Source organism: Patagioenas fasciata, chromosome 6, assembly GCF_037038585.1.
Source record: "Patagioenas fasciata isolate bPatFas1 chromosome 6, bPatFas1.hap1, whole genome shotgun sequence".
In the NCBI taxonomy this organism is placed as follows: Eukaryota; Metazoa; Chordata; class Aves; order Columbiformes; family Columbidae; genus Patagioenas; species Patagioenas fasciata.
This window is the reverse complement of record NC_092525.1, coordinates 15037576-15059764: the sequence shown is the minus strand read 5'-3', so window position 1 is coordinate 15059764 and position 22189 is coordinate 15037576. Positions and strand designations below refer to the sequence as shown.

Sequence of the window (22189 nt, the reverse complement as noted above, 5' to 3'; positions counted from 1 at the left end):
TCTCCTTTCCTTTTTTTTTTTTTTCTTAAAAAAAAAAAAAAAAAATATCATGTGATTCTCCTGCCTTAACATCAGTTTTTTAACTTTGGTTGCCACAGCAACAGGATGCAACTTGGCGTCACCATGACAACAGCTGCCTCTGTTTAAATTCACCATCTGACAGGCAGCCTCGCTCTCCCCGGCTGTCAAAAAGACGGACCTGCCATTACACCTACTCGCCCCTCCCCAAAAAATACATTTTAAAATCTGATGAATGAAGAGCATAGAAAACAGCCTTGGAGGAAAAAAAAATAAAAACAATAAAGAAACATAAAAGAGATTTTCTTTCTTGGGTAGCGCGAGGAGAGAGCTGCCCAAGGGCGGCATGACATGGCAATAGCTGTTCCCACATGGAACCAAGACCACCCAAAATCTCAGCCGGCCAAAACCAAAGGTGCAGATGATACTTGCCCAGGTGGGGCATAACGCTGCCAGGGACCCCACGGGGCAGTACCCACAGAGCAGCAGACATGCCTGGCTCAAAGTGGCAGTCATCATGAGCAAAACGGTTCGAACACACGCAGGTGTGCATCCCATGGAGCAAAATCTCCACGTGTGTTGGACCAAGGATGTGCACTGGGGCTTTGCAGACACCTCAGCTGCTCTTGGCCAACCCAACTGAAGATTTGTTCCTCAAAGGGGCTGAGATAAGAGAAAGCCCTCATTGAAGGGAACAGCAAGGTCCTCAGAGGACCGATGGACATTATTCTCCCCTACCAAACCCAGGGGACAGGTACAGTGGCCGGTGTGTGTCTGCAGCTACAGGCTGTCCTTGGGGACGGAGCCAGAGCCACACAATGTCATCTGGCCTTGCTGGGGTGGGAGAGGGATCTTATCCAGGTCAAATGCGATTAAGCAGATAAAGAACGGAGCAGATAGAGATGAGCTGCAGCCCATCTTCGTGTGCTAACTGAATTGCAGCTTTCCAGGCAGTCAAACAAATGAAATCAGGGCGAAAGGCCTGGCCGTCAGCAGGAGAGCAGGAAGGACGAGGAGGAGTAGATGTTCCTACAGCCAAAACAGCATCACATTTTGAGCAGGACCAGTGAAAAGAGCAGCTCCAACAGAGGTAACGCACTAGGCTTTCCAGCGAGAAACTCGGCAAAGCCTCGTCTCCCCACGGAGCTGCATCCTGATCCCAGTTGCTCGTATTTCTCCTCCTTCCCCTCCATGCATCATCCCCTATTTACACTGGGAAGCCAAACTGCAGAGGCTGCTGGTTATAATTATACAGTTACCCAGCAGATATCCAGGCCTGAATCACCAGTTATTTTTAGCCCTATTACCTAGTCGACTGGAGCTGGATGAAGAAGAGCCTCCACTCCCCCTCGCGCTTCACCCCAACCCCCTTGGCTTTCCTGGGTGCCATGCCCGCTCCAGAACAGGCCACGTCCCTCCCGAGGCCAGCAGTTCTCATTGACTGTGGCCAAAATCCAATACTCGCCTCCCCAAACCGCCCTCACCCAGCAGAGATGCCATGGGCTCTGGGCCAGGCACCTGAGATGCTCGCACATTTTCCCTGGTTCTACCAAAAGGTATCGGCTGCTTGTGGAACAACTTTCCTGGCAAACCTCAAACTCATCACCAAAAAGCTTTGTCCACCCACAAGCCCTTAAGAGCTCAAGTGGTGCAGAGGAGCTCTAGGGTGGATGAGTTTCTTAGAAAGAGATGGCAGCCAGGCGGGGGAAGGCCAGGGATGCTCAGCTCCCGCGCCTGGAGTGCACCCGTTCCCAGCACTCACATGGGGATATGTCACTTACTTCTGGGAAAAAATAAAATAAAATGAGCCCATCTCCCTCATGCATTGCAAATTCCAGGAAAGAATAATGCTGGGGAGTTTTAACCACGCAGTGGTGAAGCTCTAGTCTCTAGGAGACAGCAGCTGCCTGGAGATGAGACATCACACCGGCACAGGACCCCGGCCCATGCAGGGAGCACCAGGTCAGCGGCAGCACCCCAGCTCCTTCTTGCTTTAAATGAAAGCTGAAGGGGTGAGGGCCCTCCCACACCATGCTGAAAAAGCACGTGAATAATTTGGCATATTCTGGAAAAGCAGGCAGGCCGGTGTGGCTACTGCCCTGCAGGGCTAACAGCTGAGCTGCCGCATCTCCATCCTTGCTACCACACCAACGCTCCTGCAGCCGCCCACCGCTGCCAGCAGGGGCAGATTTAGGGATGCTGTAGGGAATTCAGCCCCCCACAAGCTCCCCTTCATCCCCAGGTCACCCCCCTAACCCTGGGGGCTTTGTGTTTCCCCAGGCCCTGCCTGGCAGAGGCTTGACCTGACACGCCAGAGCTGCAAGGGGATTATTTCCCTGGTGATGCTCAGCAGGGTGGACGACCTGTCCTGCATCCCTGCACCTGGCCGGAGGGCTTTTCCCCCGAGATACCTGTTGCACCAGACCAAGGTATGGCTGCTTGGCACCAGGGCGAGCTCTCCTGTGCTCACCGGAGGAGCCGGCAAGTTCACCAACAAGTTGCAGGGAGAAAAAAAAGCAGCAGCGGCAAGAGCTGCATGTAATCACCACTGCAGAAAACGGCACAGGGAGGGTCCTACAGCCAAAGCGTGGCCACGCTGAAGTTTGCAGGCTCAGCTCCTCGGTGGGGGAAAAGCCCAGGGGGGCAGCGAGGCACCGAGCCCAAGGGGATGGGGAGCTGCGTTGTGGTGCTGGGCAGTGGCCAGGGTACCCGGGGGTACCCGCAGGGAGGGCGGGAGGGGAGAGAAGCGCATGGGGGTGTCTGAAAGGACAGAGGGGTGAGGGAAGGAGTGGGGGATCTGTAACCTCCACCCAGCCCTAGAGAAGGGTCCCTGGAATAAATCATGGTGCCCTGCACCAGCCCCTCAAGGGGCCGGGGGCACAGCTGGAGATTTTCAGCATCATCCCCTCTGCCGCAGGGAGGGGACAGTTGGTTCCCAGAGCCACCGTGGGGAAGCAGGGGGGCTGCATAACAAAGATGGCCATGCCCTGCCAGGTGTGATCAACAGCAAAGGGGGCACACGCAGGCAGGTGCAGGAGAGGACAAAGCCACCACCCAGCAGGAACCGGAGATTCATGGGCTCCTGGGGGTCTGTCCCCAACAGGATGGGTGGCTCTGGGTGGGGTGGGGTGGCAAAACTCCAGCAAGACACTGAGGCAGAGAGGCAAGGCCACAACCCCCAAGCCACATGCACACAGAGCACCCTAAGGCATGCGGGCTTAAACCAGGATTGGAGCTCCCCTCCCTGCCAGCATGGGGGGTTTCAAATTCAAGCCTGAGGAAGGGCCGGGGGGGCTCCCTGTGGGGAGAAGGGGCTCAGCTCCCTGCCAGGCACTGAGCAGAACACAGGAGGGGAGGAAGCAGCAACAGGGCGAGGAGAGCATCCCGTGGGGACAGGGCACCCCTCTCCGCACGCCGAAGGAGAGCAGAAGGCAGGCACTTACCTGCCAGCTAGTGCCACACACGTGTCCTGGGCGGCCACCGAGGCAAATCCGGGGAGTAAGTGGGGGGGCTTGCAAGGGGCGCAGAAAGGATATGGCCAGTCGATGAGCTTCTTAGCGTATTTCCTGACTATGTTCTCTTCCGCAAAGAGAAAGAGCGATCTGTTGACGGTGAAGCAGTTCTGCCGGACGGGGATGGGGTTGTACAGAGCCATAGTCCGGGCTCTCTGTGCTTTGGTTTGCTTGAAGGGTCCTGGGGTCCCTCCCGCAGGAGCAGGAGGTCCTTGCCGGCTCCGGTTCTGGTCCGAGCCCCCGTCTCCGGAGCCCAGCCTGCCAGCCACTGCCTCCCCAAAGCGAGCCATCCTGGAAGAAAACACACAGGTGAGCCAAAGGAGCACCGCCAAGGCAGCAGAGCAGGGAGAAGAGTGAGAGAGGGGTTGTGGGGTGCAGTCCCAACCACAGCCCCCTCCTCCTCTCTGGATGATGCTCAGCTCTGTCTCTCCTCCATCTCTCTGGGGGAGCGGGGACCCGCGTGGAGAAGGGAGAGGCAGCAACACGCGGCACCGGCTCAGCAGCACGGCATGGGGGGCAGCCGGTTGTCTCCAAAACCTTCCCCCCCGCGCCCCCCCTAAAAAAAAACAGTTGGTCCTGCCCGCTCAGCAGAGGTCACAGCACCTTCTGCCACAAAGCAAAGGGTTAAATCCAGACACATCCTTCCCACCGCTCTGCCTGCAAGCCCAAACCAGCCCCTTTTAACCCCCCCCTCCCAGCAAGGTGAGCCCGGGGACCACCTGCCAGCAGAGATCAGGCAGGGAAAGGGCTAGGATCCAAATCCTTCCATCTGCCCCATCGCAAAAGAAGATGCAATTTGGTACAGCACCCAGCACAGCAGCGGAGGGGAGGCCCGGGGGGGGGAACAGGTTGCAGCGTGGTCCAGCCTAGTTGGAGCCAAGTGTCCAACTCCCTCCTCCTGACTCCATCTTCAGCAGCCTGCCGGAGCCCAGCCACCCATCCCCGGGGCAGCGGGCAGGGATGATGGGCAGAGCCCCCAGGCAGGTAGGGATGCTCAGTCTTTGGCTGCCAGGGCAGGAGAGCACGAAGGCGACGCTGGCTTTCCCTGCAAGGAGCCGGACCACGGAATTAAAAGGCTGCCGCGGCTCTGCAGCTCGGGGACAGCTTGCTTTAATGAAGTCAGAGGCAAGACAGGCGCACACCAGCGCGCACACACGCACGCACGCCCGGCTCGCTCCCTCGCTCCATCCAGTGCATTCCTTTGGCAAGCACGGGAGCTGCCGCAAAGGAAAGTCAGAGGCGAGGGGAGGGTCTGAAGGGAACAAAGGCAACGGGGGAGCCCCCACCCTGCAAGAAGCACCCACCCCCGGCTGCAGCATGGGTGCTCCTAGGTGAGTGGCTATATTGGGGGACAAAAGAGGGGACAAAGCGGGGGCTTTGCCTCCCCCCTGCCTGCAGGGGAGGTGAGAGGCTCACCCCATCTCAGCATGCACAGAGCATCTCTCCAGCCCCATGCACCATTCCCCCCTCCCCGGGAAACTTCGGGGCTCGCAGTTCCCCTCCCCGGAGCCACCCTGATAATAGCAGTTGCCCCGGGGAGAGCCCCGCTGCTCCCTCGCATACAGATCAGCCTCCTTAGTACTCCCCCACCCCGCCTCAGTATTTGCTTTTTGACACTTGATGTTGGCCAGAAGAAGTAGCAGCTCATCGGAGAGGTGTAAACAGCCCGCTCTGGATGTGTCCCTGCAGCAGCTGCCATGGGGGGGGCTGTCCCCGGTGCCACTCCAGGCTCTGACCTGGCTCCCCCCAGCCCTCCCACTGCCCACCATGGGCAGAGGACAGAGGACATGACAGGTGCTGTACCCTCATCTTTCCGGCCATGCAGGTGTCAAGGTCACCCAGGGATGCTCAGGGTCCCCTGGTGTGGGGGCTGCCTGCCCAGCCACCTTTGGGGAACGCACCCTGCCCTTCTGGCATGTACAGATGTCTCCAATATTCTCCCTACCCAACAGGCAGGGCACCAGCCTCACTGCTCAGCACACACCCTGTGAGCTGTTCACATAGATTCCACACCCAAAGGGCTCCCCAGGCAGGGCCTTTGGTACTCAATACCTCAATACTCAATACTCTTCCCATGGAAAGAACACCCGCAGTTCCAGAGAGCATCATAAGACACCTCATGTCCCCATGCTGCTCTTCCTTTGTCCACCCTAACACCACAACCTGCTCTGCACACACCATTTGCTGTGGGGCAGCCAGGAACACTTAAAAGAGCCCAAAAAATAAATAAATAAAAAAAACCCTAAAAAATACCAAGCTCTTAATCACATATATGAGCCCTTAATCACATAAATCACTAACGCATTTAGGCAAGGGCTGCTCCTTCAGTGCAGTCTGGCAGCATCTCACCATGGACTTCTCCACCCTGCAGGCACTACCATGACCAAAGGGCCATGTGGCTCGCTTTTTGGCTCAGGCTCTCACACCTGCATTGCCAGAAGCCCTCAGGCCAGCTCAGCAAGGAAGATCAAGCCCTCTGCAGCAAAATAAGAGAGGAGTGTTTGCAAAAAAAGGTTGTGGAATCATCCCCCCACCTCAGCCAGACTCTGAGAGCTCACCATGATGCCCATCTGCTGCATCCCTAATAGACTTTGCCTCTCTGATTAACCTTATAACAGAGGTGGGTGTAATTGGGGGGTTTCAGCAAGCCCCCCTAGCTCTGCCACCACCACACTGCAGCAAGGAGCAGAGTAGAAATGGGCAGATCCCTCCCGAAACGCTTCCAAGGCCACCAGCCAGACCTGGTGTGAGCCAGAGTGACCCTGGTCTTTTATTCCACTAACGATGGCAGAGAGGAGGCCACACCAGCTACCAACTAATTACAGCCTCTTCAATTCACTCCAGGCAAGACACTGCCCAAAACAAATCATTTATGACTTATGGTTCATTCCCTTTGCCTCTTCACACCCACCATGGCATCAGGAGTGATGCCACTCTTCCCACCTTTCAACCCTTTAAGCTGCTGTTAATTAAGCCCAAGGCTGGGCTGATTACCTGAAGCAGAACCCTAGCCCTGCAGAGCTCCTGCCTCAGCTCCCCCCGATCCCCCCAGCCCTCTTCCATCCCACAGAGATATGCCTGCACACTGCCTAAATGTTCCAGATGGTACCCAGAGGATGAGGAAGGCTGCACCGAGCACTCTCCGTGCATCCCCTGAGCAGCTCTGAGGCATCACACCTGCCTCAGTGCATGGGCACGAGGAGGAGGAAGGCAGTGGTGTTCTTCCTGCCCTCTGGAAGTAGGGGTGCACACCTTACCTGGACACCTCTGCCAGGGCAGTGGCCCGGGGCTTCGCTCTCGACTCTATATTCACTGCTGCAGAGCAGAACACGCAGGATGACCCTGCTGGGAGCCCCTCTCCTGCTCAGACAGTGCTAAAGGATGGGATATTTATGAGAAAGCAGCTCTTTAGGAGAAGATTGAAAGCACACACAGAGGAAAAAAAAAAAAAAAAAAAAAAATTAAAAAGGCCCTGGCTATGCCAAGAGATGCAGGCTCGGTTTCCCAGGATGTTTATTGCCGTTCTCGTCTTGACCCTCACCCCAGCACGCTGGGATCGGTGAGTCAGGGAGAAGCGTGGCCGATGTCCGCATGATTCAACACGGCACAATGGCACAGAGATTCAGAGCCAGCTATGCGGGGTTGTTTTCTTTTTTCTTTTTGTGTGTGTGTGTGTGAATGAAGGAAATCCAAGAAGACAGGACAACAGGAGGTACCAGGACAGGAAGGTGCTCGGGATGAGCTGGGTTTTACCGAGACAGGCTAATTCCCCTCCTCACACCCATATTGTCACCCAAACCTCCTCTTTGCCTTTATTCTTGGTTGTTTTCCTCCCCTCTCCCAGCCATGCCACAACCCCGCATGGCAGGACATCACCGCATGCACTGGAATACCCCTTCCCAGGGCAGGACCAAGCCCACTCATCACCTCCACCACGGCGACCGGCGGGTCCGTGCGGCCGCTGCTCCACCATTGCCATCTAGCGGTGGCTGTCCCTTCCCTACAGCCCCTCCATCTCGGTCTCCGGCTTTGCTTCCACCGGCTGCAGCCGTGGGGAGCCGAGCCGAACCCCCCGCTTTTGCCTGCCCTTCCCGCGGGGGGCCGGGAAGCAGATGCAAAGCCCCCCATGCAGCTATCGCATCCCTTCACATGGTTCTGCTGTCACCGGAGCTGCCACCGGCTCGGCCCAGGCAACCCAAAATCTCCCACCTGCATACAGGCAATATTGTCAAAAGCATCCTCTGCCCAGCCAGGGGTTGCTCAGAAAGTTGGAGACTGCTCCATATCTCAGGGACAGCATCATGCAGGGGACAGGTCCCTAATGCAGTCCAGGAAGGGTCTGGAGGGGCAACAGGTTCTCCTGATATTCCCAGGAGCTCCGCTGGGCTGCACTTCTCTTAGAAAGTGTCTTTTGGCATCCTGATTTGATTTTTTTTTTTTTTTAATAAGGCTTTAGCTGTGCTGAGAGAGGAAAAAAAATAGGATCAAAAGAGAATCATCTACAGTGCTCTGGCCAAATTCCAAACTGGGACTGGGTAGCTGTGACTCAAAAGCATGTTTATAACCATGCAGGAATGGAAGTTTGGGGTTTTTTTTGTTATTTTCCAGGAACAAATTCATTACTTGCTGGATGAAGGAGAGACATTTTCCCCATTTGCAAAGAGGAAGCCCTGCCAAGTCAAGCACCTCGGCAGCAGGGAAAGCAGCTCACCCATGGACACCAGGATCCAGGCAGAGAAGGTCCCATGGACACCAGGATCCAGGTAGAGAAGGTCTAAGCAGCTCCAGGATGGCACCTCCAGAGGATAGGACCACACCAGTCTCTGCCTGATGTTGATCTGCACAGATGTTAGCAGCTGTGCTAAGGGCCATGACAGCCCCATTGGCACCTCTCCTGACAACAAAGCCCCCAGCCGGGCACAACGGCCTCAGCTACACTGCAGAGATGCTGCACCACTTTGCAGCAAGGGCAACTCTCATCCAAGCCAGGGCAAGTGGTTCCTCTCTCTGTATTCTGCTCACCTTTTCTGGCAGCAGCCTTGCCCGAGTCAGTGCTCCCCCCAAGCTGTGTCCCTCACTGGGACGTGCCTTCCTTAGCACTAAGAACAGAGAGAAGCATCACCTTCTTGCAAAAATGCCCAGGCACATCCCCAAAACAGACCTGGAGGACTGATTCTTCAGGGGCAGCACTGTAATTTATGCACTGAGAAATCATAAGGCTGGGAGACTAGCGAAAGCTAGCAAATTTCACACCAAGCTATAAACTATGCATCCCAATTTAAGCAACTGCCACTACTTCACCACACTCCCCCTGGTCATTTGGCTGAAGTACCCACATCAGGTGTCACACAGCAGAGGTGGCAGAAAAACTTGAAACTGATTTGAGCTTAATGTGTAATTTGCTGCACACTGCCATAAAACACACCCATATTCACAAACACTGCTGGTTTTAATTACCAAGACCTGTGAGTCCAACATCCAGCCTTGACATCTTCAAGTGAATAACAATCTTACAAACCCCTCTTTCCTGGGATGGAGAGGAATAACCCTCTGGAAACAGGGATTTTGGTTGCTATATCTGCCCCCCAACAAGCTGTCACAAGCAGGAGCGCAGGTGATGGAGGTGCAGAAGGAGCAGTGCCACAGCAGCTCTCACCCAGCCTTCCCAAGACACAGGACACAGCATGCTTTGCATTCCCACCCCAGAGATCCCTTTTCCTAACCTCTCCGCAAGTGTTTGCATAAGAGAATCCCGCCCAGAGCAACTCTGGCCCCATTTTTCACAACGTCTGCCAGCTCTCAGCTGCCAAGTAAAAGCACAACACAAACCTGAAGCAAAATGCCACACAAACGCGGGTGTAGTTCCGAGCAGGTCCTGCTCAAGGTTCCCAAACCCATAATGTCCCAACACACCCCAGCAGGGCCCACCAGTCTCCAGCTTCTCTAGGGGGGAGATGCCAGAGCTGATTGCATGCATTAGCCTCATTTTATCAGGGAGCCCTAGGCAGAGCCTGGAGGAAAACCCATCCTTCCCTTTTCCTCCTCCCCTCATGCAGCATTCATGCAGATGCTTCCCAGTGGCTGATCTGCTGTGTGAGAGCAAAGGAGAGACATGCTAAAGGTGTTTCTGCAAGTCAGGCGGGATTTCAGAAAACAGATCAGGTGCTGTGTATATTAATGTAATCTTGTGTCTAGATGACCAAGCTGCAGCCCAGCACCAAGACGAGGTCAGATGGCCCAAGCTCCAGGGCTCGCCAGTGCCCAAAGTGCTCTGGGATCACAAGCAGCCCAAGCTAAACTCCTCACGTACCTCCTGAAGCCACTAAAAGTGACCAAACGCACCACAGAGCCTTGAAGTTGGATGTTCCCCCGCACCATGTCTCTGTGGAACCAGAGTAGCTCATACATCAGAGCTACCGATGAAGTAGAAGGATGCTGCGTCTTGAATCAAAGGGGGATTCGGCAACTGAATGGTCGCAGGCTGAAAGAGCTGGAAGAGGTTTAAATGACAGCCAAGAAACCTCTGGCTCTGTACATTCATGGGGGTGCATCAGGGCTGTGCATCCAGCCCTGCAAAACTCACAGGAATTAGTTTTGATGTTTGGTCTCCCTCTGCCACCATACAGCTCAGTACCTGTGCTCACCCACCTCCCCACGGGCTGCACAGGGCTTTGTACTCTCCAAAGAAGCCCAAACCAAAACCAAGAGCATCTGCGTACAACAACAAACAAGCACAAGGGGTTTGCTGACAGGTCAGGCAGAGACAGGCGAGCCCCCATCCTCCCTAAAGCATCGCACCCAAGGGACAGAGTGGCTCTGTCACGGTGCTGGCCACAGCAATGCTATGCGGGAGGGAAGCATCCCAGGCTGGGAGGCTTTACAGCTCCGCTGAAGAGGCCTGAAATAATCACCCGTTAATAAATTGCCTGGAGTGCCTTACTGCTTTATTTAGCCTCGCAAGTCAGGCTCTAATTAGCATTTGCAGCCGCATCCTGGCTGCTCCGGGCAGACATGCAGCAATGCCACTTCCCAGAAAACAGCTATCTGCCTGCTACTCCTTTTCCATCAGATTAGAGTGAATTTCCTTCCCCTCTTCCAACCCCCAAATCCCTCTGCACAACCTCTCCCCTTGGCCAAGCCACAGAGCATCCCAGCCCTGCAGTAGCCAAGCTGGCAGCAGGTGAGATACAACCTCTCCATCCTCCTCCATCCCTGATGGGTTCAGTTTGGGACATTGCACCTCTAGAGAGGCTGACCTGGGAGGACTCAATGGCGAAAAGATAGGAATATTTGAGAATGATGTGGCCAAAAGGATCCAGGGCTGGGCAGCATGGATAAGAAAAGGCTGAGGAGAGGAGGATGGGAAGGAGCACAAACCTGGAAGGATATTTCCTTTCTTGCCACCAAAGCCACACAAGCGCAGAACTTGATGGGACAGATCCTGCCAGAGCCAAAACACCGAGCTCCCGAGCTTTATGTGTGCATGGGAATGAGGAGATCAAGCTCTAAAAAGACATCCCAGGAGCCAGACATAGACAGTCAACACGAGCAAGCTTATTTTTAGCCTGCCAAAAGGTTGGAGAGAGAGTTTTTAAAAGCATCTTTTTAACCTCTCTGCTACCTGAAGCAGAAGAAATCCCTCACTTTCTCCATCAGCATCCTTGTGACCTCCCTGGCACAGCAGCGTTAGCTCCTGACAAAGCCAGTGGGAGATTTTCACTTCCTTAGATCTCCTCTTCTCCCCCACACAAGGCAAGTCCATGCCCAAGGACCATCCTCTGTTTCCTCTGTTCCTCTGCCTGCCCTGCAAAGCTCAAGTCAGACAAACACAGCAACCACAGTAACGGAGGAGCCTCCTGCCTTTGGGCTGCAAACATCCCTAGCGATAGAAATAAATCTCAACCAGAAACTCACCACCTCCAGTCTCATAAAGCCAAATGCACAGGCTCAGCTTTCTCAGAAACAACCTGCCAGCAAACAGGGTGCCTTCAATAAAATTACATTGTCAGGACAAGAGCCAGGAGAAGATGGAGGTGTTGGAAAAAAATTTCCTGCAAGTCTGAACTTACACAGAGCAGCTGATACTCAAGACAGCCAGAGAAGCCCCATCCCCGGCATGCAGCCAGGAAGGAGATGCCACTTCCATCTCCTAAACCTGTGAAAGAGAAAAGGCCAAAGAGCAAAACCCTCTCTCCAAAAGCTACTCAGTGCTGGAAGGTGTGAAACAACCGTCCCCCCTGCCACAGTGACAGGCAGGCATCAGCTCGACAGCCTCTGCAACCGCAAACACCCTCACCCATCCCTGGGAAAGCAAGGCTGAGCATGATTCCTCAATGGAAAAAAGTTCATTGAAGAATTTTTTAGGTTTATTTCCACCCAAGCAAATACACAGAGAGGACAGTTACAGCATGTTAGCTGCTATTTTACCATCTCGTGAGCTGCAACGGGGGGAAAAATGACCCCTGGGAAGCTCCTCTGAAGACAAAAAAAAAAGAAAAAGGACTTGTGGTTTGTATCAGAGCTCACGAAGACGACGTGCATTTTGTTACAGCATCACCCACCACGGTGGTGTGCTCCAAGCTTGCAGGAAAGCAGCTTCCCACCAAGTAACCCGCATGCAGCTGGTCAGCATCATCAAGGGAAGATGAGCCACAACACTGGCTATTTCAGATGTGTTTTGGGACAGACAATGTGCCACCATGGTCCCCCATGGCTGGGGATACTTGCCAGCATGTCTTTCCCAGTTAAAGAGTTAGAGCCTTGCTGGTGTGCATAGCACCAGCCCAAAACCAGCCATCCAACAGAACATTAATGTGTTTTGGGTGACACGCACCCGTAACTCTGCACTGAAGGATCGCAGGGGCCTTTCCCATTGAGCATGCAACAGGTAAGTGGAGACAAGAAACACCTTTCTCTGCTTTTCTAAGAAATATCTCTTGATGGCTACCCTGGGAAATCAAGAGCCACATTTGAAAGCAACTTTAATACAACTTCGGGGACCTTCTTAACTTTTCACATCGATTTTTTCAGCGCTCTCATAGTGTGAGTGGTTCAAGCCAGGGATTAATGTTTGTCATGCAAAATTGCAGTGAACACCTTCTGACCTAGAGAGAACCGACTGACCTGTGCAGAAGAAAAGGCCGTAACCCTTCAGAGGCAGCTGAATTAGATCGTGCCCCACACACACACGGACTAGAACCTTCCCCATCAATGGCATTCTTTCCTGCACAGTTAGGTGGAAGTGCCATTTCCATGGCACAGATAAGTCTGCAAAGAGCAAGCCTCTCTGGGGACAGGTCATGCACTCATCCTCACAGCTGGGTTTTCACCGAACTGCCAAAAACATTTCTCAAGTTTGAAAACTATGCAGTCTGAAGTGAAGAAAATGCCATTTTGTGAGTGCACAACAATAAATCATCTATGTTTTAAAGCATAAAACATTGATTTAAATGAAAAATAAGTTATAGTCTGATTAGACTAGATACCCCCCAAGGTCCCTTCCACCCTGAATTATCTTATTACCCTGTCATCTCTTAAATACAAATAATGCGGTGCGCAATACAACTTAGAAACTGTGAATAGAAAATAACATCAACCACGTACACTTGAGACGCTGGAAAGTGTGTATCCCACAAACATCTCCTGGCCTGCAGACAGCCCCCAAATCAGAACTACATTGGGTGGGGGGATCCTGGGAGGGGGCAACAAGCTGGATTGTTCCAGGAGAGGGACAGGATGAGGGTCTCCATCAGCAGCAGTTGCAGTGCCTGCGTGCTGCACTGAATCACGCCTGCAGAGCTCAGTGCAGGGAGATGGTTTAAAACCAGGACTGATAAAGCAGAGGGTTGTGCTGCCATCCAGAGGGATTTCGGCAGCCTGGAAAAACAGGCAGAGGAACAGCAGTTCAGCAGAGGGAAATGCCAAGTCCTGCACTTGAGAGGAACAGCACAGAATTTTTTTACGCTGGTGAAACACTGACCCAGGCTGCCCAGAGAGGTGGTGGATGCCCCATTCCTGGAGACATTCCAGGCCAGGCTGGACGGGGCTCTGAGCAACCTGAGCTGGCGAAGATGTCCCTGCTCATGGCAGGGGTGGCACTGGATGAGCTTCGAAGGTCCCTTCCAACTCAAACCACTCTGTGATTCTATGCTGGCTGGGAAACAGCTTGGCAGGTCCCCTGAGGGACCTGGTGGACACCAAGCTGACTGTGAGCGAGCAGCATGCTCTTCCAGCAAAGTAGCCAACAGCCTCCTGGGCTGCATTGGGCAAAGAATTCCCATCAGGTTGAGGAGATGAGCCTTCCCTTCTGCTCAGCCCCAGTGAGACACATCCAGAGTGCTGGGCTCCCCAGGACAGGGGAGACATGGACTTACTGGAGCAACTCCAGCAAAAGTGACCAAAGGACTGGACCATCTGCCCTGCAAAGAAATGATGGGGGAGTTGAGGACACTCAGCCTGGTTAGAAAAGGCTCAGGAGAGATCTTATCAATGCATACAAATACCTGATGATGGGGAGTAAAGGCAGAGCCAGGTTCTTCTCTGTAGCACCCACAGACAGGACAAGATGCAAATGGGTACAAACTGCCGTAAAAGAAACTCCATTTATATGCATTTTGACTGTGAGAGGGACTGAGTATTTGAGACAGGTTGCCCAGAGAGGTTGTGGAGTCTCTACCCTCAGAGATATTCAAAACCTGCCTGCTCTAGGTGACCCTGTGTGAGCAGAGTGATGGACCAGGTGATCTCCAGACATCCCTTCCCACCTCACCACCTCCCAGCAACTCTTTACTTCTGAGCCCTGGCCAGCTCCAGGCCAAGGAGGTAGCTCTCTCAGAAGGCTAGTTTCTAGGGAACACAGCCATGGCTTCAACACAGCCCCAAGATGTGCTAACAAAGTTTTCTAACACCCCCAGCTGCAGCTGAGACTCCAGCGAGGGGAGCAGGAATGAGACCTGCCAGGATGCAGTGACAAAACACGAGGCAGCAGCTCCCAAACTAATACATCCACCAGGAACTGCCTCATCCTCCTTGTTCAGCAACCAGCTCCCAACAAGCCCAGCTCCCTGGAAAAGTGGCCTCAGCTGTGCACAGAAAGCTGGGACCAACAGTAATTGGCAGCCCTTTGCAAAGTCACCTGAATTAACTCAGAAAGGGAATTCTTCTTCCTCCAGGGTGTGCCAGAAACCCAGACTTTGAAGCAGTTCGGGGAAAGATACTGCTATTTCCATGTTGTTGCTAGGACATTCAGCAGAACTTGAGTTCATTCCAGGTCAGAAAACAATCTCTTCCCCATGCATCAAAATCTCAGTCTGCAATGAAGGGAGGTGAGCACAGGGAGGTGTGGGGTGGATACATCCAGGAGAGATGCTCCTCTGCTGCTCAAGGCCAAGTTACCACAATAAAAACCATATTTCATCGCCCACAGGCTTAGCGCATCCACAGCCCTTTGCACCACCTACTGCAGGGCAAAACAGATGCAGGGAGAGTCATCTTAACTGAGAGACACTTGCTAGGCTCTTGGAGAGGTTAATTGCTTTACCCTAAGTTACAGAGGACTTGCATAGGAGACATGCACACATCTCCATGAAGGACGCTCCCAGGTACCCAAGTCTGGTGGCAGGAATACCCACCACGCCCAACACCTCTCCCAAAACTGTGCCACAGAGATACCAGTGTAATGGCAACCTGGAGACACTCTGCAGATCCAAGGAGAGTCAGGGTGATGGGCACTAGTCCAGCCAGGGCCACACTGATACCAAATCAGCCCCAACCTGTGTTTTCTCCCCAAGCATAAGGATATTTTACCACCATGAGGAGCAAGGGGCAGTGCTGTCCCATGTGTGCTCCTGTCCTCTCCATCACTGCAGAGAATTAAACCCAGATGGTGCAATGCGTGCAGGAATATGCTGGGAAGCAGCGATGGAGCTGGCAGACCAGCACACATCAAGGGGGCCCTTTGTCTCATTCAGCACCCAGGAAAAAAAAAAAGATAAAAAAGCTTTAAAAAAAAAAAATATGAAGTAGTCACCTTCACTTGCAATCTGGGATACAGAGTGTGCACATAACCAGACAGAGACTGCCAAGTCGTAAAGAGCCCCTGGGATCTGTTAGCAACACCCTGCGTGTTTTCACAGTTTCTTATGTTCCCTTAACTTCTTCCAATAAAACCGCTCGGAGGCAGAGCTGCAGAAACGTTCTGCTCCAGACAGTTTGTGTTGCAGGTCCGGATCCGAGCGAGCTGCAGAAAGCTCTCCTGACCTGCTGCTCCATGGATCACAGGCTCACAGGCTACTGGGATCTCACTATGGATCACAGCACAGCAAGGGAGACCTAGCAAGCTCCTAGCATCAAAACCATCAACTCCAAGATGATACCAGACAGGAGATGGCTTTTAGTGACCCAGTCCTTCAGGAGCACTGTCCTGTACCATGGGCAGAGTGCATCGCATCCCAGACACCAAAACCTGTCACCCATCACCCAGGTACGCTGAGTTACAGCACCCCACCTCCACGCCATCACCTCCAAACTGCATCAAGACCCAGCTGCTTTCCCTCCAGTCTCCTCTGCTCCTGCTCCTCCTGCCCAGCATCTGGGAATTGAGCTTTTCCATACATCCTCACTGTAGGTATCATTCCAAAATGAGGGCACAGCTTGCGTTCCCCAAATTACACAAGCTACACTCAACAAATACCTGTGCACACGTGGTTTGAAGCCATGCAAGGTAGGTTTGAGTCCTGTTTGCTGTAAACCCAGCTTGAGGCTTTTCTGGGATGTTCCCCAGGCGGCTCTGCCTGTCCTTACCACCAGCTGAGGAAGTGGTTGCTCAGCCTGGAGAAGCCACAGGAGGTTTCCCCCGTTTGCTTGTTTTCAACAATGAGCTTTTCTTTTGAGCTCCCTCTCAGACAGACATAGTCCAAACAATGCTGCCACGCATACACAGCAAAGACGTCACTGATCTAACCGTGCTCACTCCATGCTGCAGCAGGCCAAGCCTTAACGAAGCACAGCAGATATCTCCATTCCGGACCCTAACGCATGAACCATGGCAAGGAGGGTAGGGCATGAGGCTGGAACACTGGAAAAAAGGTTTTAGTGGCTACCTTGGGCTTAAGTCCCCTGCACAAAAACAAGGTGAGCTGGTACATGAACCCTTCACCATAAAGTTAAGCCTCCCACAGAGCCACTGCCCTGCACATGCTTGAGCAGCATGTGGTAGACTGTTTTCTGCTCCCTGCCTCAGTTTCCCCATAAAAAATAGTGAAAGGCAATTTTCTCCCTCTTATTCTTATTCTGTCTTAAGCAGAAAGCATATTTCAAAAGAGACAGAGGCTTGGAAGGTGTCCGACCTGCTGATACTGGCAAGAAAAAGTCTTCCAGACCCTCACTGCAACTCAGCACAAGAACAGCTGCACAACATCTGGTTTTAACCAAAAGCTTGCCAGATGCCTTGTGAAGAAGCAGCAGACCTCTCTGAACCACCCTGCCCTAACTCCTCAAGTTTTAGCAACAAGGAGAAGAAAACAAACCAAACAAAAGGCAGTTGTTCTGGGCATGCCTTGACCCTGTGAGCAAGTTAGCCATCCCCCTGGGTCTGCCACAGCTTACAGCTGAGCAGAAAAGCCATTTTTCCTGCTCCCCCATGTCCCATCTAATGCACACCACCATGCTGGGGCCATGGGAGAACACCTACCCCACCGAGGTAGCACCAGGCCTTCCAGGCTCCAAGGGCGAGTCAACCCGTGCCTGCCTGCAAGATGGGCCCTTCCAAAAAACTAAATCACAGGGAAATTGCCTTATTGCTAATAAAATTGTAGATAAGGAAATTAATTTACTTTTTCTCCCCCATGTGCTATCCAGAGAACATCTCCTGCACTGGGGTTAGTGGCTCTGCACACCAGCCCAGACTTTGGCAAAGCTTTCAGGGAAATGTAACCGTTTTATGAGTTTGGTATTAAAGCAAGAGCCCCTGGCACGTGTTTTTTGCAGACTGGAGGAGTATCAGGGCACCTAACTCTGGAAGAGGTACGGATCCAGACCAAGATACGAGGTCTGTCACCAATGCCAGAGCCCGGCATCCCTCCAACACCAGGGGCTTCTGTAAAGCACCAGCATCTCCACCTCCTGTGATGTGGCTACCATGCTGCGGGCTTGGGCAACTGCAAGGAGAGAGCCCCATAGCCAGACCCTGATAGCATTGAGCCCAGTGGAGGAGGAAAAAGCCCAGCCCAAAATCTCAGAGACGCCTGCCTTAGACTTGACTTCCCACGCACACACACAAAACCTGTGTAAATTGGGCTGAAACACCCAAACCGAGCATCCAGGAGCTGGGAAATGCAAAGATTGGACCCTAATAGCCCAGGGAAATGCTTGATTAAACAGAGAGAGGTTGAAATGGCAGCCACCTGCGTATTCCCATTGCATTAAAAACCAGAAATATTAGGTTTGTGTTTGAGTTACTGCTCGATGGAGAAGCTGAGGGCGGTGAAAGGAGCACATCCCACATGGTACGAGCAGGGAAGGGCTCTGGATTCATCTCCCTGCCACGAAATAGAGCTGTACTCATCCAGGCAGTTAATTAGCGAGCAGTCGTTCTAGGAACTCGCTCCGCCAGCCCACAATTAACGAGGCCATCCCTCTGCTTCCTGCCCAGCCATGATTTATTCATCTGGCATCCCCGGTGAGTTCGCGAAAGATAACAAGGCACTGAGCACATGCCGAGCCCATATGTCAATTTATTTCCCCTGTGCAAATCTTCCCAAGTTGCTGGCCAGGAGGTTCCCTGGGCACAAAGGGACGAGCACGGAGCCGAAAGGACCGGGGAGAGCCTGCCTCGCTGATGGGCTGCCCTCCAAAAAACAGCCAGGAGCAGCCTCAGCGTTATCACAAGCGGTTTTATTGTGCAAAGGATCCCAAAGAAGCCCCACCCGCTTTAAACGAGCAGAACACTGACCTGGATCTCACCGAAACAACCTGCCACATCTAATTAACAGAGAGGTTGCCACCTCCTTCACTGCCCCAGTGTTTCATGTAATAATTCATTGATTATTCCCCAAATAAAGCGCCCCAGTCAAGCAGCTGCTCCAGATCAGGGATATCGGAGCTGGATGTTCTGCAGGAGCTTATTCCAAACAATTTTGCTGAGTAGACACAAAGCGGGGAACCTTATAATTTAAATGCAGTTTATGCAGTGAATGCTGGGTGAGGCAGTATAACCCAGGACCTAGAGCTGGGCTTGTTTGCAGTACCAAGCCAAATCATAGGAAAACATTAGAACTTACTTATTTTGCTTTTCATTTTCCTTTAGTTCTGTCGATCACTTCTGTTCCATTCTCCCAGGCTCATAACACCTCCAGCTTGCTTTGATTCAGGGGGACTTGGCAACTTAGAATTAAATACAAATACCTTGCAGCAGGGCTAAAACCACAGTAGAAAGCAGTGATGACCCCAAATATATCCAAAAGCCCTGCTACAGCTAAGGGAAAAGGTCTTGAGAACTTTCGAGTTTGCTTTCACCAGGCTTTCCATCCCACTAACCCCTCCATAATTTGGGGAACCCCCTCATCTGCAGCGACCCCTTTGCATCACCCTCATCAAATGGCTCTGACAGTTTGAGCTGACACACATTCACCTCCAGCACATGACACACCTGTATCTCTCCCCATCTCTCGCATGTGCCCCACAGACATGCCCTATTAGAAAAATACCCTGGTTCAGCCAGCTCAGACCAGCCCAGGACCTGTGAGATGTGCTGAGCCCAGGGCAGGATGGATGCTGCATGTATTCCCAGCTGCTGCAGGCAGGACCACACATCCCAACAGTTTTAAGAGCACACAGAGAAAAAAAGACCCAGAAGATGTTAGGCAGGGTGAGTGAAAATAAATAAATACGTACATACATAAATAAATCTCAGCTCCTCTGTTTCAAGATGCTCCCTGCCTTTAAAAATCCTTCCTAGGAAACAAAGGCAACAGGGCAAAGCAACCTAGCTCAGGAGTGTCAAGAGATTGAACACGGCTGCTGTTGGCTGCTCCATGTGGGTGATGCCCACATGACACACCCCCAAACCCCCCACCAGCCCCACAGAGGATGGGGAACCCTCCCTTTTCCCCCGGCTGCCCACCTGGGCCAGGGGCTGGCCGGTACTTACTCCCACTCCTTCCTCCGTGCCTGCGGCGTGCTCTGCATCTTATGCGCCTCGTGCGCCTTGATGATGTCCCTCTGCTCAATCAGCCCTCCCCGCCGGCGCTTGATCACATCAGGGCTTATGGGGCCGTACTGGCCCATCCCCAGGTCCAAGGTGCTGCCTGTTTCTGCATCAGCGTCCCGGGAGCGTGGCTCGTAGAGGGCGTCGAAGCTGGCGGCTCGGGAGACCAGGGCTTCGGCCAGGCTCTCGGGTTCCAGCAGGTTGCAGGACTGGGTGGTTTGCATCAAGCCAAGCCTGTGTTTGCGCCATGTCTCCTCCTCGGGCAGGGCCAGGACATAGTGCGGGGAGGCAGGATCCAGCTCAGCCCCCCTGCCCGGTGCTGGGACACTGACGGAGCATGTGCCGAATCCCAGCATCTTTGGTGCTGTGGTAGCTCATCACTCTAGAGGGGCACAAGAGAGAGAGGAGGCTCAGGGCTTTGCTCCATTTGCCCCACAATTCCCTCCCTTCCTTCTATGCCAACTAAAAATCCTCAGTTGTTTGTCAGGTTACACCCTCTCAAACCAGGCACAGAACACTGACCCCAAGCCTATGGGAAGAGGTAGGTCCTCTTGCCTTACTGTTTTCCTCCTCCTTCCCAAACTGAGCACCCCAGCAGCTTGAGCCTGCAGCTCTCTGACCCCACAGCCAACCCTCCCTGGCGTCCCCAGAGCAGCACAGATCCCTGAAGCCGGATCCCAAAGTGATGATCCCTCATCTCACAGATGGGAAAACGGGAGACACAGGAGACCTGGATCAAACCACCCCTGTACTGCTTTTGGAGGATTTTTCTGCTCTGTTGGTTGGTTTTGGTTGTTGTGGATTGTTTGTTTATTTGGGTTTTGGTTTGGTTTCTGTTGTTGGTTTGGTTTTTTTGTTTGTTTCATTTGCAAAAGGTGCAGGAACGCTGTCAGGAACACCTCACCCAGCAACACTCCTTAATTGATGATGCTTCTGTCTGAGAATACACCCAAAGCTTTGTTGTGATAAAACGCTTTATTCTCATGTTAGAAAAAGTAATCTTCCAAGGTCCTTTCCAATCCCTAACATTCTGTGGAAAGCTCCATTCAGCACATTATTGCTGTGGGAAGGGCTTTGCTCCAGCAAGTCCCCAAAATTCATCCCCCAATGCTTGCCCACGATGGAGGTGAAAGAGGGGATGAGATAAAAGAGAAAGGCAGCAGGTGCCTCACACCAGAGCTGTCACTCCCTTCCTAAACACATCCCCAGCACAGGGGGACACAACCCAGCAAGAGAAAGGAGGGTTTGAACCCCCAGAAATAGGGCAAAAACGCAGCAAATTGAGCACAGCCATCTTAACCCCTTCCCAGGGCTTTGTTTGGAAATCCCTGAACTCTGAAGTCCTCCAGAGCAAATAGGGAGGTGAGACTGGCTGTGGGAAGAAGGCTGGGAAATCACCACACCAGGGGCAAAAAGAAATTAAATCTAGGGAAAAAAAAACCCAACAAGATTAACCAAGGGGATAAAAGAGAGCATGGGCCCTCACGTTAACCAAAATAAGCCTGATTTCCCTGCACCGCAAAGCAAGGATGCAGGGCACAGCTGGGGAACATCCCATGTCCTTTGGGTCTCCGGTGCTGCACTGCAAATACAAAGCATCTGAAGTTGCCCTCAAATTTCAACCTGCCCGTCCCAAGGAACACTCACCCCTTGGCAAGCTCTGCAGAAACAGGCAGCTGTCATTAAGATCCTCGGCAAATTAATTGGCTCAAAGATAAGAAGAGTTTGGCTGCTCCTGCAGAAAGCTATAAAGAGATTCTCCACTACTTTGCTTACCCATACAACTTATTTTTTTAAAGGCATTAATTACTGACTTTTTCAATCCAGTCCTTTACAATTCCACATTTTCCTAGAGAATGCCTTTCCTCCTCACATTGTTTTACTCCTTTTCAACCCCTCTCTGCTAAAGTTTAAGTTCACATCCAGCCACACCAGGTTTCTTTGGGAGTTTGGGGTGCTTTTTCTGTTCTTTTCTATTTTGGGGTGGGTGTGTTTTGTTTTATTTTGGGGGTTTCTGTTGTTGTTTGTTACACTTTGGAATTTTTTTCTTTTTGTTTTGCTTGTTGGTTGGGTTTGGTTTTTTGCTTTGTTTGAGGGGGGTGGTTTTGCTTATTTTTGTGGGAGTTTTTGTTACCATTTGGGTTTTAGTGTTTGGGTTTGTTTGCATGGGGTTTTATTGTTTGGTTGGTTTGGGGGGTTTTGTTGGTTTGTGATTGGTTTGGTGCTTTTTTTGTTTGGGTTTGTTTGGTTTTGGGTTGTTTGCTTTGGCGTTTTCTATTTGGTTTGTATTTTGGTTTGGTTTTGTTTGTTAGGGGTTTTCTGTTTGTTTTCTGGTTGGTTGGCTTGGGGTCTTTTTGGTTGTCGGGGTTGGTTTGGTTTATTTTGTTTGCTGAGGTTTGTCTGGTTTGGGGCTTTTTGTTTGCTTGGTTTGGGTTATTTTGTTTGTTTGGGTTTG

At 52.4% G+C, this 22189-nt stretch overlaps 1 protein-coding gene across 12 annotated transcripts in view; it reads right to left on the bottom strand.

Moving 5' to 3' along the window:
* The window catches only part of CACNA1E (calcium voltage-gated channel subunit alpha1 E), a 171241-nt gene that overhangs the window by 90176 nt on the left and 58876 nt on the right, over window positions 1-22189 (bottom strand). For 10 of the 12 annotated variants that reach the window (XM_071810004.1, XM_071810008.1, XM_065842408.2 and 7 more), the window contains exons 2-3: window positions 19678-20116; window positions 3556-3821 (exon numbers count right to left, since the gene is read on the bottom strand). In XM_071810004.1, coding sequence (XP_071666105.1) covers window positions 3556-3821; window positions 19678-20090 — 679 coding nt within the window. In that variant the 5' untranslated portion in view covers window positions 20091-20116. Of the gene's footprint in view, window positions 1-3555; window positions 3822-4338; window positions 4716-19677; window positions 20117-22189 lie in introns of those variants that run through there. The other 2 variants (XM_071810006.1, XM_071810007.1) reach the window with 2 other exon arrangements.